The sequence below is a fragment of the Corvus moneduloides genome, chromosome 5 (assembly GCF_009650955.1).
Source record: "Corvus moneduloides isolate bCorMon1 chromosome 5, bCorMon1.pri, whole genome shotgun sequence".
In the NCBI taxonomy this organism is placed as follows: domain Eukaryota; kingdom Metazoa; phylum Chordata; class Aves; order Passeriformes; family Corvidae; genus Corvus; species Corvus moneduloides.
In genome coordinates, this window is record NC_045480.1 from 71,500,248 (window position 1) to 71,514,917 (window position 14,670).

At 42.6% G+C, this 14,670-nt stretch overlaps 1 protein-coding gene across 5 annotated transcripts in view; it reads right to left on the minus strand.

The window, feature by feature from the left end:
- Positions 1 to 3,510: 3,510 nt before the first annotated feature.
- The window catches only part of UGT8 (UDP glycosyltransferase 8), a 36,232-nt gene continuing 25,072 nt past the window's right edge, over positions 3,511 to 14,670 (minus strand). For all 5 annotated transcript variants that reach the window (XM_032108251.1, XM_032108252.1, XM_032108254.1 and 2 more), the window contains 4 exons: positions 9,718 to 9,860; positions 8,146 to 8,222; positions 6,762 to 6,981; positions 3,511 to 5,827 (listed from right to left, as the gene is read on the minus strand). In XM_032108251.1, the coding sequence (XP_031964142.1) occupies positions 5,464 to 5,827; positions 6,762 to 6,981; positions 8,146 to 8,222; positions 9,718 to 9,860 (804 nt within the window). In that variant the 3' untranslated portion in view covers positions 3,511 to 5,463. The remainder of the gene's footprint in view (positions 5,828 to 6,761; positions 6,982 to 8,145; positions 8,223 to 9,717; positions 9,861 to 14,670) is intronic.

A 14,670-nucleotide genomic window follows, 5' to 3' on the forward strand; every position in this document is an offset into this window, starting at 1 on the left:
TGACCTCGGGTTTATTCCCATGGGGTTATTTTTAACCTGGATCTTCTCACCGGGTTTGTGGTGCAGCTCCACAAAAAGGAGATGAGTCTGCAAAAACAAGGAGCCATTTGCAGTCCACGGCAGGAGGAGTGGCCAGCAGGAGTGAGTCCTTAAAAAAGAATGGATAAATCTCTTGTACCTGAGTAACACGAGCAATGGGATCAAGGAAAAAAACTGTTCCCTTTGCTGTACCCAACCATCAATCGCACTCCAAGTTCTTATCACTTCATCTAAAAAACCAAACTGTAGCATTTTTTTCTGATTAAAGTAATGCAGATTTTAATTCATGCATCTCCTTGTCACGCTTTTCTCAGTACCACCAAAAGACCCAACAGGGCCCCTTTTCCCAGACCAGAGGCTGCAGAGCCAAAACCAACAAAAAGGAAAAGCTAAATAAACATTTCTTTCATCAAGAAGCTCATAGGTGAGGCTTGAAGCGTTGAAAGGTCTTATCTGCAGCGAAATCGAATGCCCAAACTAAATCTCAGCTTGGAAACATTCCCTGGGGTGAGGCTGCCTCCACCCGTGAGCCAACAGAGCTGAGGCAGGACATAAGGGATACACAGGAGCTTTCCATACCAGAACTGGGATGGAGCTATTGGAACAGCTTCTGGCAGAGTTACAGGGTCCCCAGGTGAGTTATCCTGGAAAGCAGAACCAGGAGGGCAGGAAAATGCCAAGGGGGCTTTGGGAAAGTGGCAAATCAACACCTGGCACATTCAGAAACTACACAGAGTAAAAATGCTGCTGGGAAAGGCTGATGCACCAAAAGGGGAAGATTCAGAAACATTTAGAGAAAGGCATAAAAGCATAGAAAAACAGGGCACAACAGAGGAGAGCATCTTACAAATACAGGCAAATGTGTTAATTCCTTATAGAACTCTCTTTTCTCTACATATCTATTCGCTGTCTCTATTAAGTTTTCCTCAGTGGGCATCTCCTGGAGCTGAAAACTCTTATCCTTGCTCTAAATCTCACAGGAGGAGAAGATGGGAAATTATTCAAAGCCTCTATGTGAGATTATCACGTGACTGCTGCTTCATTTCAAGACGCAAACGAGTTGTTTGTGTTTGGAATGAGAACAACTTCTTCCCATCAGGCTGTCACAGGAACTCAGTGCATCTTTTTGCAGTGAGCTTGGAAAATGACCAGGTGAGCTTTGGGGAGCACAAAGAACAGAGAGACGTCCATGAGGATGCTGAACATTTCTATGCCAACTGCAGCTCATGTCCAACCAGCCCCTTAATTCCAAGCATCCTCCTGACCTTTGCCCCTTCTAGTTTAAAACACCTGCTCTAATTCTGCATTGTCCTGTAACAGCAGCACACACAAACACAAAAAATGCTGCTTGTATCTCTCCCAGGTTAATCATTACACTGCACAGCCCACTCGGTGCAACACTGTGTCAGGAGTAATGGGACAAGGAATTCTTCCTTATGTCCAAAGAAACATCTCATTTTCACCTCCAGCCCTCTGGGATTTCCCAATCCCAGCTTCACCCATTTGTTTTCCAAAATTCAAGATTCTCTATAAAGGAGAGCACTGTCTATATTTATGTGTATGTGAGCTACACTACTCATAAGTAACCTCCCCACTTTATGACATCTAGCAAGACTTTTTTCCCTAACAGGCTATAACTGTAGATACTAAATTAAAATTTTGACAGTTAGCTTGTCCTAAGTGATTCTTAAATACATAGGAAGCTAATAAAACATTTATAATAATATAAAACTCTGGTAAAATTTGATCACTACGTGACAGAATCACGGGGGGAACAAGAAGAACAGGTGCACAGTAAAACAACTCTGTCTCCATTACTACCATTACAGAGATGTACAAATTGAGATTATTTTAGTCTCTTAGTCTGGAATAAAAGTGTCTACAGGTGTTCCCTCCATTAAGAGTATTTGGCTGCCAAACATCTTGGTGCTCATCTGCAAAAGTCAGAGTCTCTGTTGTTTCTTTCCTTAGTAACCATTCCCCACCAGCTCTTCCACCCATTATTTCATTAAAATATAATTATACCAACATTAGAGAGTCAATTAACGTTCTGAGCAGGGCAATTGTGCGCTGTAAGTCAGTGCTTCTGTTTTGCACAGACCAGCGCTCCTAACCCCGTGGAAGGCTGGTGTTTGTGCCTCAAAAACCCATCTGACACACTTGAATCCTTCAATCCCAGCCCATGCTGTTCTTTTAAGGAGCAATTCCTAAATCAGCTCAGTAACAACCCAAGGAAGGTTTGGTATTCTTGATCTGTTCATTTCCTTAACTACTGCATAGTACCTCAATAATATAAGCCCCATGTACCTAAACAAGTGGCTGAGTCTATCCTCTACTCTAAGAGTAAATTGCGAAATAGGAATTTCCAAGACTTCCCTAAATACTGTTCAACCTTCCATCCCCTCAATATATGAGGAATACAATCTTTTCTATCCAATTTTTGTTCCATTACCAGGAATCCAAAACATTGTGTGTTTCGTTATTTTACAGTGAAATGACATTCAACATTTGCTGGCTTTCGAGAAAACACACACATCTGTAAATAAATCAGGTTTGTAACTTTTAAAAGGTGTCATTATCATTAGGACAAGTAAGGCTCAACTGTGGTATTTTCCAACCAGTGGCAGAGCACTGTCTTAGAAGATGAATTCAGTTTCTTTTAGGTGTCTTCTCTGTTCAGCGCATGATAACTAATATTGATCAGAGGGGTGACTAAAGCCCCAGACCCAGTACTGGGATGCAGTCCGGAGGTAAACACGTATTTTTAAACACTTCTTAAAATGTTTCTTCAGCCATCTGGCTGATTTCAACACTGGCTGGGCACCAACAGCAATCACTGCTAGATTCTGTGTCTGAAACACAGGAACAATCTGCTTGCTGTGGCAGAGAGGGGATTGAGATAACTACAGTAACAGCTCATGCTTGAACTTAGAAGAAAGTTGAAACACAACAGGTATTTCTAGAGATGAGGTGGATCAGACTCATCAGGAATTTGGCAATACAATTAACGCAGCAGCTGCCTCTTCTTGCAAAAGAATTGCAGCATGTTTGTACCTACAGAGACTACTCAAGAAATCCATCATCTCATCTAACGTGACTGTGAAAAACCTTTCAGCCCTGCTTTTGAAGTGATGCATTTACCACGTACAGGAAAACAACAAAACAAAAACCACTGTGCCAGGTATGTCCACCAACTGCAAAAAATTTGAAATCTCATTAAGAAACCTAACTAAGAAGTCTAACTAACCATTTTACATTTCAACTGAATCAAAGCTCCTACAGGAAATCGATCTACACTCACAAAAAATAGCAATATTTTTGATTTCAAATACATATCATGCACCACGGTAAATACTGAGAAGAAAAACTCTGTGTATCCTAATAAGCAACCACATTTATATACACGCACACGGTGGGTACTTTGAGGCAACCAGCATTCAATTGAACAAAAACATACTTCCAACAACAGCATTTCTCTATTAAATCCATGTTTATTGCTTAAGTTTTATCACAGTGGAGATTAAATTATGCTTAATCATCCGGTCAGTGCTTTTGTACCTTCTTTAATGCCAAAAGACCCCCACATTTTAAACCAAGTCATTCATACACTCTAAGTCTTCTCACCATCCCACCATTCATCACCTCTGTGTGCTCCTGTAGTTGCCATGGGCTGTAAGATTGTAAAAAGGTATAGCTAAGAGGCTTATATTTATAATACCATTTTTTTCTTCAAGTATTCAGAGAGCAGCACAAGTAGCTGCCCTACGTATTAGAAACATATCTGCACTGTTATTTATTGCTGTAGGACCGAGGTTCCTGATGGAATGGTGGTGAAATTTTGCATCACTGTGTATGAAGATGAGCTCAGCATCCCGTCATCACCCCAACTCCTCCCATGTTAGTGAGCGACAACAAGGCAAAACGGGCTTCCCTCCTTTCTCTTTCAGCCACGGGACCTCGAACTACAAATAAATAAAGCGTAGACTCACAACGTGTGTAGTGCAAATTCCAAGTAAACAGAATGACATGGAAAGAAAACTCATAGTTGCCAACTTTGGTTCAGCAGGGCAGCAATGATTCCACGCCCGGCATTCCCGCCCTCGGAGCACACACCACCGCCAGCGTCCCGTGTCGGCGACAATGATTGAAGGAGATTTTTGGAGGCAGGGGGACTCGGGGCCACCTCTGCACGCCGGGTGGCCAGGCCTCACCCCACACATCCCACCAGCCCCAGGCAGGACAGCTGGACACCGCCCACGGCGCGGAATTCCTATTGGCAACTACGTGGAACATGGATTGCATGGCCCAGACTAATAGAAGGTAATATTTCTGTTTTTCCAGATACAACCATTGAAAGAGAACATCTACAACATTGCGACTCAGAAAGAACTTAATGAGAATTAACAGGAAAGACACTCATCTCTGGGGACACAGGGGGAGTGCTGTGTGGGGGTCATTCCGTTTAAACAAACCCCAAGGAGCAGTTTGAGTCTGCACAGCTCTGGGCCATTACAAAACATTCTGCACTAAGCACAGGGCTAGGTTTTCGTAAGTTGTTGGTTTTGGATTTTTTTTTTTGTTGCCATTGTTTCACTTATTTTTCTTAATTATGTAAATCTGCTTCCCACACAGCCGTATTTGGAACTGAAATAAGACTCCCTAATATTTTTGTGGCATAAATTCTGTATGTAGAGAAAAGTGACAAATAAAATTTTGTCTCAATTAAAATTAGGACATACTGTAGACTTGCTCAGGACCCTTTTCTCTAAAGTACTGGTAGCGAGCAGAAGAGTCATGCAGCTTTATCAGTAAAACGAGTACATATTTTTGCCATTTTTCTTCAGTGCTCATTAAGATTTTTTTTTTTTTTAACGTCTGTGTTCTCAGTCCACAACTTGCTGTTTCTTGCAAAAAGACTGGGGGAAATAATTTATGTTTTAAACAGCGTTCTTACACAACAGGTTGAACCTTCAACAAAGGAAACACAGAACTAGCACTAGAGAGTTCTATCAGCTAAAGAATATTAAAAGAATAAAAAAATAAAAGGAGAACACCTCTGCAAATAAAAGGAAACCTCTCTGCATTTGGGACACACACATTGACCTTTTAAAAACTGAAAATTCATAAATATGGTCATTGTATAGAACTTTAGAGAATTAAGGCTTCTAAAAACTTTAGTGCCAAAATAACCTCTCTGCATCAGTATTAAGAATAAAGTATTTTCCATTTTAGGTTGTGCTTGCCTTTTTTTTTTTTTTTTAAAAGGCTGCTCTTAGTTCCATAGAATTTTGTCACATAATATTACATACTGAAGGGGAGTGTTAGAACTGCTTATTGACGTTTTAAGTAGTTGTTAGACTAAGTTACAGCGATAAAATTTGATTACTGATCTGATTCGTTACTACTTTACATGGGGCTGTTGGCTCATTTCACCTTTTTTTCATGCTTAATGTGGCCATTTCTTCTATACTTGCCATTGGGGATCCCGTTCTGGCAGTGTCCATTAACAGCACTATGTTTGTCATTTGACCAGAGATGTTTGCTCTGCTTGCAGATTAATTTTGTCATCCCGGCCAAAACATAGTATAGTAAGGCAGCACCCACTAGTAGGACCAAGGCAATATCCAGTAAGAAATACTGAAACAGGGAGATGCTGTAAACAGCAGCACGTAGATGCTGGGCTCCGTTGTGGCGCAGGATGTAATTGATCCAGTACACAGTCCGGTTCACAGGGTGCCCAGGCTGGTCCTTGTGGATCTCCGACAGCCTCTGCGCCCGCTGCCGGTAGCTGGGGGGAGGCAAGCAAACAAGAAGAAAGGAAAAGCGGTCATCTCACGTTATTGTGCAACTGAATTACTGGAGAAACGCACAACAGCGAGAAACCTGGCCTTGATTTTGCAATAAACCATTTCCACCCAGGTCCGGAGTTTCGCCCAAAACTCTTTGTTTTTCACCCCGGCAGCTGATCCTGTCAAATTCTTCCTCTCCTGCCTGCAGGGTCGACAGGTTATTTACACAGGACTTGCCTTTACACCAAGGATAATTGCACAAGGGAAAGGTGATGAAACTGATGTTATCAAGGTCGCTATCAACATTCCTCCCCTCTGCCGCTCGCTCCTGACAGGATTCTCCTTTCTCAGAAAGACTCAGTTCCCATGAAAGCAAGAAGCATCAACTGCACTAACTAGGGTTAGCCCAATACAATATATTGCCAGCTAACCCTACTTTTAATGTGGAGATGACAGGTATTACTGGCCGGAAAAGGAAAATAACACTTTAAATATTACTATTTTATAATAAAATCACAGAACTTAGAGTCACTCTTTCTGAATACCTCCCCATTTTAGCTACAACCCAAACTATGTACACGTATCTTGCTCCAGGCCCTGCAGGTAGCACGACAGCCAGACTGCTCATGTGGAGTAATCAAGACAGACACAAAGGTCTGCAATATGGAGTAAGTCAGGACAGGTTTGTCTCCATAACCTCTGTGCCCTCCATATGGCAAATACTATAAAGAGCAAGTGAGACAACTCAGTTCTGGTGCTGAGCAATGAGCCCAGCACCCATACAGAAACTTCAGCCATTGGGTAATCTTGGGAAATGGGACAAACATCCAGACTTGCCTCAGCTGTAGACACAAATAACGAAACGCAGGTTGTTTCCACCGCACAAAGGTTTCGTACCCACATTTAATGCACAAACAATCGCTCATTCCATACCTGGGATCATTAATAACTTTTACTAGGGCTTCATACAGTTCGCTCTCAGTCATGGTCTTCCAGTTCAGCAGTATTCCCATGCCTTTGGCCTGCACACGGGTCATGGTATCGTAGTGGTCTCCAAAGAGGGGAATGCCCACCACCGGGACCCCGTGGTACATGGTTTCAAAAATGCTGTTCAAGCCTCCGTGACTGAGGAATGCTTTAATGTTAGAGTGACCTGGAACCACAAGAGGCATGAAGGTTACAAAATGCACTTCTATCTCCTTTATATTAAGTTACTGAAGCACCCAGGTACAACTTTATCGCTATGTTTCTACGGCTGCAACTCGGGCAGGTAAAAGTGACTGCGGCTTGTTCTGAAGCTCTCCCTAAACCCCCTCTGCTGAAATTCCTCATGCATTAAATCATTTCCTTATACACTGAGAGGGAGCAGCCAAAGCAAAGAAAATTCTCCTGTGTATGAGTCGTGTAAAATGATTAATGGAGTGATTAATATGCATTGCCTACTCCCGAGTAGCTGCAGGTGGTGACTCCAGCAGGTTTAGCAGTACACGTGAGTGAGGGGGAGCACGGTTTTGTACGAAATACAACTTTTTAAATGGCAGGACAACTGATGTCACACCCTCCCCTAAAGCTTCACATGCCTTACTTGAGGTTAGTAAGACATGACAATCAGAGCAACAGCCTCATGTAATGGAAAAAGCAGCCTGCCTCAGAGCAATCCTGTAACCAAAACAAATCTACCTGCTTTAGGAGTCGTCTGCCTAACCACTATGTTATGGGAAATTCTCCAGCTCACACGCACACACACAGATGCTTAATGCACTCATCAGCTCCCATCAGAGCTGTTTTGGGAACACATTATCATCCAGGTCTCCCAGAAACAGTCAAATATTCTGCGGCCTCTCAGATCTGCAAGGGGCTTAGGTACCCTTTGACAGGGAAGGAGAAGAAAAATAAAATATCAGGTTTCATCCCCCCCTGAGAACCTGGAGCACCTCAGTTCAACAGAAAGATTATCAGCTTGCAACACGCGCCCAAGTTCTGGTAGAGCTTTCTTGGACAAAAGTAGCTGTATAAAACAGTATTTACAGACTCCTAAAGCTTATTCTGATGCTATGTGAACATAGCTCAGTTTTATGACTCCTCCTTGAACAGTGTTTGAACTTGAGGAAAACATGACATTCTTATCAAAGAAAGACAATTAACAGAGAGGTGTTCAATTCTGTCTTCAGATCCTAATTTAATATTCTTGCCCCATGACTTCCATGACAGAAGTTATCCTGGCTTTATAATAACTGCTAATTCAGTAGAATATTTTTGAAAGAACAAACTGAACTCAAGTGAGAATAAGCACTAAAGAATGGAAACAGATACTCACCAAGGAGGTCATTTTGTGGTAACCATTCGATCAGCTTGGTATTGTTGCCTAAATTCCTCGGTTTGTTTCCTGAAAACCTAAACCAGTAACATCAAATGGAAACAGTTACCAAACCCTCCAAAATGACCACTAAAGGGCAGTACTGTTTGGTTCATTAGAGAGCATTGAAACTGTATCTTCAGAAAGAATCACCTATAAATTCCAATTAAGCAAGACATACATCGTTACAACTGGCTTATACTTCTGTATGTTGAAAAAAGACTAAGATACTCATGCTAAGTTACATAAAAGCAGATAACTGTGTTACTGGTTTGTCCTCCCTAACCAGATGGGCACAAAGAGCTACAATAATCCCTGGATTTAGCATTGTGACATAAGACCGCCAAGCAGTACTCACCACATTTCTGTCCAACACACAGGTCCTTGATCTGAGGAACAAAATCAAACCCCACATCCCCAAAAAACTCCAAGTTACATCTGACTGATGAACAAATACCTAAATTTTAACAGAAGGCTTCAAATGAAATTGTTGGGTTGGCATTAAAAAAAAAAAAAACTATCCTCAAGAAAAATCCTCTCCATTTATTTACTACAAAAAGGGGATGCTTCCTAAAGATAAATATTCCAGGGAAAACAACAAAAGGAGACAAGAAAAGCAGTAAGATAAATTGGGATTACTAATTAGAAGCCAAGCAGCGTTGTGGGGCTCATAAGAAAACAGTAACTATCCCAAACAAAAACTGATGCAACCTTCAGAACAGCTTCAGTGCCAAAGCCTGGAAAATTCCCATTTTCCTGTTCATTAGTGGGGTTTGCTCCTTGAACTACACACAGCAGGGAGGACACGGTGGGGAACAGGCCACCAAGACTGTTAATACAACTCCAAGAGCGTGGCAGGGTTTTGAGACACCCACATGAAATATAAGACACTGATTATCTGGAAAAAAAATGGTTCACATGAACTCCAGCAAATTATATCAGCAATGCTTAACGTGAAGCAGAGCTGACTAAACAGTTTTTGGATTTTTACAGGGAGTTGAGAGCACCACTCAAGACATTTTTAGAACTGAGAATGCTTTTTACTGATTCTGAATCCTGAAAATTTCTCTTCCTTCAGTTTCTCACAGAAGGACAAGCAAATGGGAAAATCAGTAATGAAAGCCTGTGCTTACACATAAAAGAAGAAAGGGGGCCTAAAAAAGAGAAAAAGGGGGAAGACGACAGAAAACGGAAGATTTTCATCATCAGGATTCATTCTTGAGCCCTGGGGTAGTTTCTTCATCCAAAATAGGGACAGTATGTCCTAAATGTTATAATCTTAGCCTGTTTTCACTGTCCCCAATCCTTCCAAGGATATAAACTCAGCCTAGGAGTGTAACCCGTGCCTTATTCTGCCACAACAATAACTGCTTCTCCTTGTTACCAGAATATTGCAATATTTTCATGCCGAGAGTTTTTCAGGAGTGTCATATCATCTGTGCCACCTAGGTAATCTCAATTCCAGCTTCTGCAACTCCAGCAGGAAACAAGCATGCTCCAACCCATGCCAAGTTCCTCCAAAACTGCCCTTACCTCCAGATAACCCTCTGGGGCAGCCTGGCCAGGGCATGTGCCAACTTATTGGCGATGTCTTCCGACAGGTATTTCACTCCAGCGCCGAAGGAGACGAGGACAAAACCGTTCTCGTGAGCACCGTTCACCCACGCCTGGAGATCCTGTGGGAAGCAAAGTTGACATTGAGCACTGCAGAGGTCAAGCACAGGAACAGTAAGGAAAGACTGCTTCGAAAGGGCAGTTATCGGTAACTTTGTTGCTTCAGAAGCCAAGTTTCACAAATCCCAAACATTCTAGAACAATGAACACACCAAGAACAATGGCTGATGATTCAGAATCCAGGGCACAGGCCACGAACAGCAAAACCCTTCCGTGTTGGTTTAGCTTCAGTATTAACTGCCAGTGGCTTAAGACAACTTGTCCCTCCTTAATTGATCAGTTGACATCCATTCACAAGTTAACAGGCTGCGTTTTAACCCAGCACAGCATAAATAGATCCATCTCAGAGTATCAGCTTGGAAGCCCTGCACAGGAGAAGCATGAACAAAGCCTGGGACTCAGCTGTGTCATTTCCAGCCTTTAGGAAAGCTTCAAAAGCCTTGCTTTGTTTTCATTTATATAAAAAGAATAAACAACTTGAAAGAAGCCAGAGCTTCCATAAACACTCTCAGTTTCTACTGCTCAAGGAGTAAAGAAAATGTACCCTTTACTTTTTAAAGCATAGATTTAAATTCTGGGTTTTTCCTAACACAACTGCTGGCAATGGAAACAAAAACAAAAAAATCCTACCACTGGCATACCAGTCAGATGAAGAGTATCTTCTGTTTCTCGGGATACGGTTTAATTCTGGTCTTGTCATATTTAAGCACAAGCCTGCTCAACACCCGTAAAGCAATAGGAAATGAGCAAAGAGAAAATGAAGAGCCATGCTCACAATGCGCCTCTTGTCCTGGTAATAAATAGGAGGGCAGACAGTAATGGAGTAATGCCGCGCTATCGTATCCGAGCACAAAATCTAGCACGTGGCACTGGGGGTTGTGCACTGCCCTCTGGAATAAAGCAAAAAAGATTTCCATTTTCTTTAAAATCCACAGTTCGTCCTTTTCCAGTGCACTCTTTTCCTTTTTTTTATTCATGTGAAGGGAGAGGGAGCAAGCAAAGGAGGGGAAGCAGCTGTGACCCGCCTCGAAGCTGAATCATTTATTAGGGGCTGAACTTCTGACACAAAAGTTTCCAAGTGGTTTTGTGATTTATTTAAAGCTCATCCTTGAATCTTACTTCAGGACCCAAGGCATACTGCAAAGGTCGTCATATTATAGTCACTGTAGTGCTTCAACTAGTTACATCTTGAAGTACTTCCCATAAGCTATTTAAAGCTAAAGAGAGAACTTTTTGTGGGCTCTAGGACAAACCATTCTGAAAAGCCCAAAATTCACAGGCCCTGGTCTTCACAGGGCACTCACCCAGCCAGAGGGGCAGATTCCTGGAGGTTTCCAGAGTGCCTTCTTGATGACACCTCCCCGATAGAGGTGCTCAGGAAGCCACAAACAAGATATTTGTGCTGGCTCTCAAATATACAAACGTGGCAGACCTTGTCTGGGATGCAAAGGTCCAGGCAGCCTTGCCTGCAGTGACCACAAGATGGAGTTCAGGATACTGAGGCAACATGGCAGACAACAGCAGCATCTCCTGGGCTTCAAGAGAGCCAATTCCAGCCTCTTCAGAGACCTGCTTGGAAGAATACCACAGGGGACAAATCTACAAAGACAGGCTCAGGAGAGCTGGTTGATGTTCCAGCACCACTTCCTCCAAGCTCAAGCATGGTCCATGCTGATGAGCAGGAAGCTAGCAAAGGTAGCAGGGAAGATAAAAAAAGACTCCTGGGTAAGACTCAGATTTAAAAAGAAAAAGCACATATGAGTCAGGAACAGGGACAGGCAGACTATCCACACATTGCCTGAGCTTGCAGGGACGGGGTTTGGAAAGTCAAACCTCAACAGGACAAGGGACCTGGTGCCAAAAAGCTCAAGGTGCTTCCTGCTTTCTTCATTTTAGACTTTATTGGTATGGCCTTTCGCAATCCCAGGCCCTCAGACCAGAGGGAAAGACTAAATAAACTGGACTAAATAGACTACTTATATGACAGGATGCACCCAGAAATGCCAGGTGTCTGGAAACTGGTGTGGAGTGGTTGGGGAAATGGGGTGACTAGCCAGTGCCACTTGTGTTTTTATAGAGGAGAATCCACGGAATGGGCTATTCAGCCTCAACTTGATCCCTGGAAAGTGATGGAGAATAATCCTGGATCATCCTGGCATCAGAAGGTCCTACCTGTGACTACTCCTCCTTGGCCAGACACATGGTTTCTGCTACTGGAGATGAGTCTGTTCTCGCTGAGAACTGGCTCCCAAGGCCAGCTCCCAAGGCCCACTGCTCCTCTGTGCTTAATGAGAAATTCTGTGAGACTTCACAGATCTGATGTATTCACACAGTAACAATTGTACTTCATTATGTAAGCATGGAGGAGATATAAATATTTCCTTATAATGGAATTTCTAAAACAGCATTCAAAAAATCCCCATGTATAAAATATAGCTGCTAAGTACATAGAATTTTATGTAGAGGAACACACAAAAAAAAAAAGGAACTTCACTGTATCACCTACAGACTTTTGTGTTTTGTTGTGCAACAGCAAAGCAACCTGCTCTGTGTTATTATTGTGGTTTCATAGCCAAGCCTCTTTAATCCTTCCCTTTGAAGGTAATCCCACTGCTTCAGTGGGACATAACATGGACAAAGGCGAATTTAAAATCTTGACAGGCAAGACAAGATCCTGCCATCAGGCTCAAAGCATGGGATTTGTTTGTCATATTAAACGGGACTGTATTTTAAAAATAACTGGAATACAAAACACGATCGTTTGTATCAACAGAACCTTAATATCCAGATCAGAGCTGAATGATACCTGGCCAAAGCAGAAGCAGAGGAAGCTGATCTTGTCTTTTGAGTTTCTTTTAGAGCGCTAAATTAGAAAGACTGTAATTAATTCCTCAGACAGGGTTAAAACTGCCCAGTGCCAACCTCAGGAAAATGCAGAGAGTCTGATCTCACCTTGCTGTATTTTCACATCAACTGAAAGGTTCTTTCCTACCCCAGATTTTACTTATGCTTTACATGGTGCTGTTAGCAAGAGGAATTACTTACCTGCCTTCTGACCTGCAGCCCCTTTCCAATCTGCTCCCCCAGTGGGGTGCTGGACATCACTACAGTGCACGGGCTGCAGAAAATCAGCTACAGACTTGTAACAACAAGGGTTCTTCCTGCAAACATCTGTGTCATTCCTGGCATAACACAGCCTTGATTAAATGGGATCTCTAAAAATGTAGGGAGTTGGGTAAAAATTAGGCAACGGAAAACAGGGAACTTTCACTGCCTCCTCGTAGAGCTCCCGGAGTTTGTGATCTGGATGAGTCCATTATTCTCAGGTTCCTTAAACTTAATTATAATTATTTCTGTGACAGCTTTTTAGCACAGAATTTCTAAACAGAACATCAAGTGAAACTGAATCCAAGAGAGTGGCATTCCCAGGCCTTGGATTTTAAGACCAATCTGAATGACCTGGTACAATTAGCCAGGCCATGGCACGACGCCTCAATATTTTCTTGTACTTTGCCTGTTCTTTGTGTAGTATACAAGGTATAGTCGTGATACCCACAGCAGATAAAGAGCAGGCTGTGCTCTTGGCACATCTCGGAAAGGGACTGAACACTTCAACAGCGCCATGACTCCGTCTATGTACGTCCTTTAATTCTTACATGGACAGTCCTAATGCTCACAAAAGAGAGGATTGGAGCAATGCTCACAGAACCTGAACATTAGAAAACACACACTGATGCCACAGGACAATTTCGTTTGCCTACCATTTCAGCAGCCTTCAGCCACTTTGCCACCTTTCCACTCTCTAGGGCCGTAGTAGCCCAAACAGCCCCCACAGCAGCCTCAGTGAACGGCCACCCACTAAAAACCCTCACAGACACCCAAGCTCATCCCCTATGAACTCACCCCTTGCTTCCCCTTAAATCCACTTACACTTTTGACCTCCAGCACATTCTGCCCTGGCGATCTAATTACGCTCTGTATGAAAAGGCACTGAGTCAGGATGAGTCATTAGAGCTGCCCTCATTAAAATCAACATTCCCTGATCGGGCACCACTTCGCAGCTCCTCGCTTGCAGCACAGCGACCTCCTTTTGCCCACTTCAAAGAATTTTCAGGTTTCCTGTCAACTCAGGATGATTTTCTTATAACACAAGGAAAGGAAATTACCATTTTGAAAGTCTAACCTATAGGAAAAAAAAAATCGGGGGAGGGAGCTTGTTACATGATGAGCTGCTTTGAGCCTTCCTCAAATTCTGGTTTGAACTTGAACCAAGCACAGAACTGAGAAGTTAATTCAAGCTTAACATACACATCATTAAGACACACTTGTTCAAATGGCTCTCTCTTTCAGCGGCTAGAAGAAAGCACCTAATCCTTTCCATCACCCCTAAATGTAAGTAATTTTCAGTTTTTCTTTAAACAGAGGCAAAGGCTTTTCTTTCTAAATCCTAGCACAGCCAAGGGACAACATTGCCTCGTTGAGGCTGCACTGCCTACTTGACAAACCTAGCAGTGACTTAGAAAGAGAGATCTGGCTTTTCCCTTCCAAACCAGCAATCAAACCTTAAGGAACTATAATCCCCAAACCTCGATGAACTTCACAGCAAAACTTCCAGCAGGAATTCTAATAAAGCATTAGATCAGACGCTCACAGAGCTCATGTACATCACACGCACTAAAAGTAGTGTGGGCCTGGCAAATCTAAGACAGCACATTCACATTCTGAACTGAATTGTGAACGACATTTTCTAGATCAATTTTGTGTTTCCTCCAGTTACAGCTTTACATACATTCATAATAAAGTATCACCTAA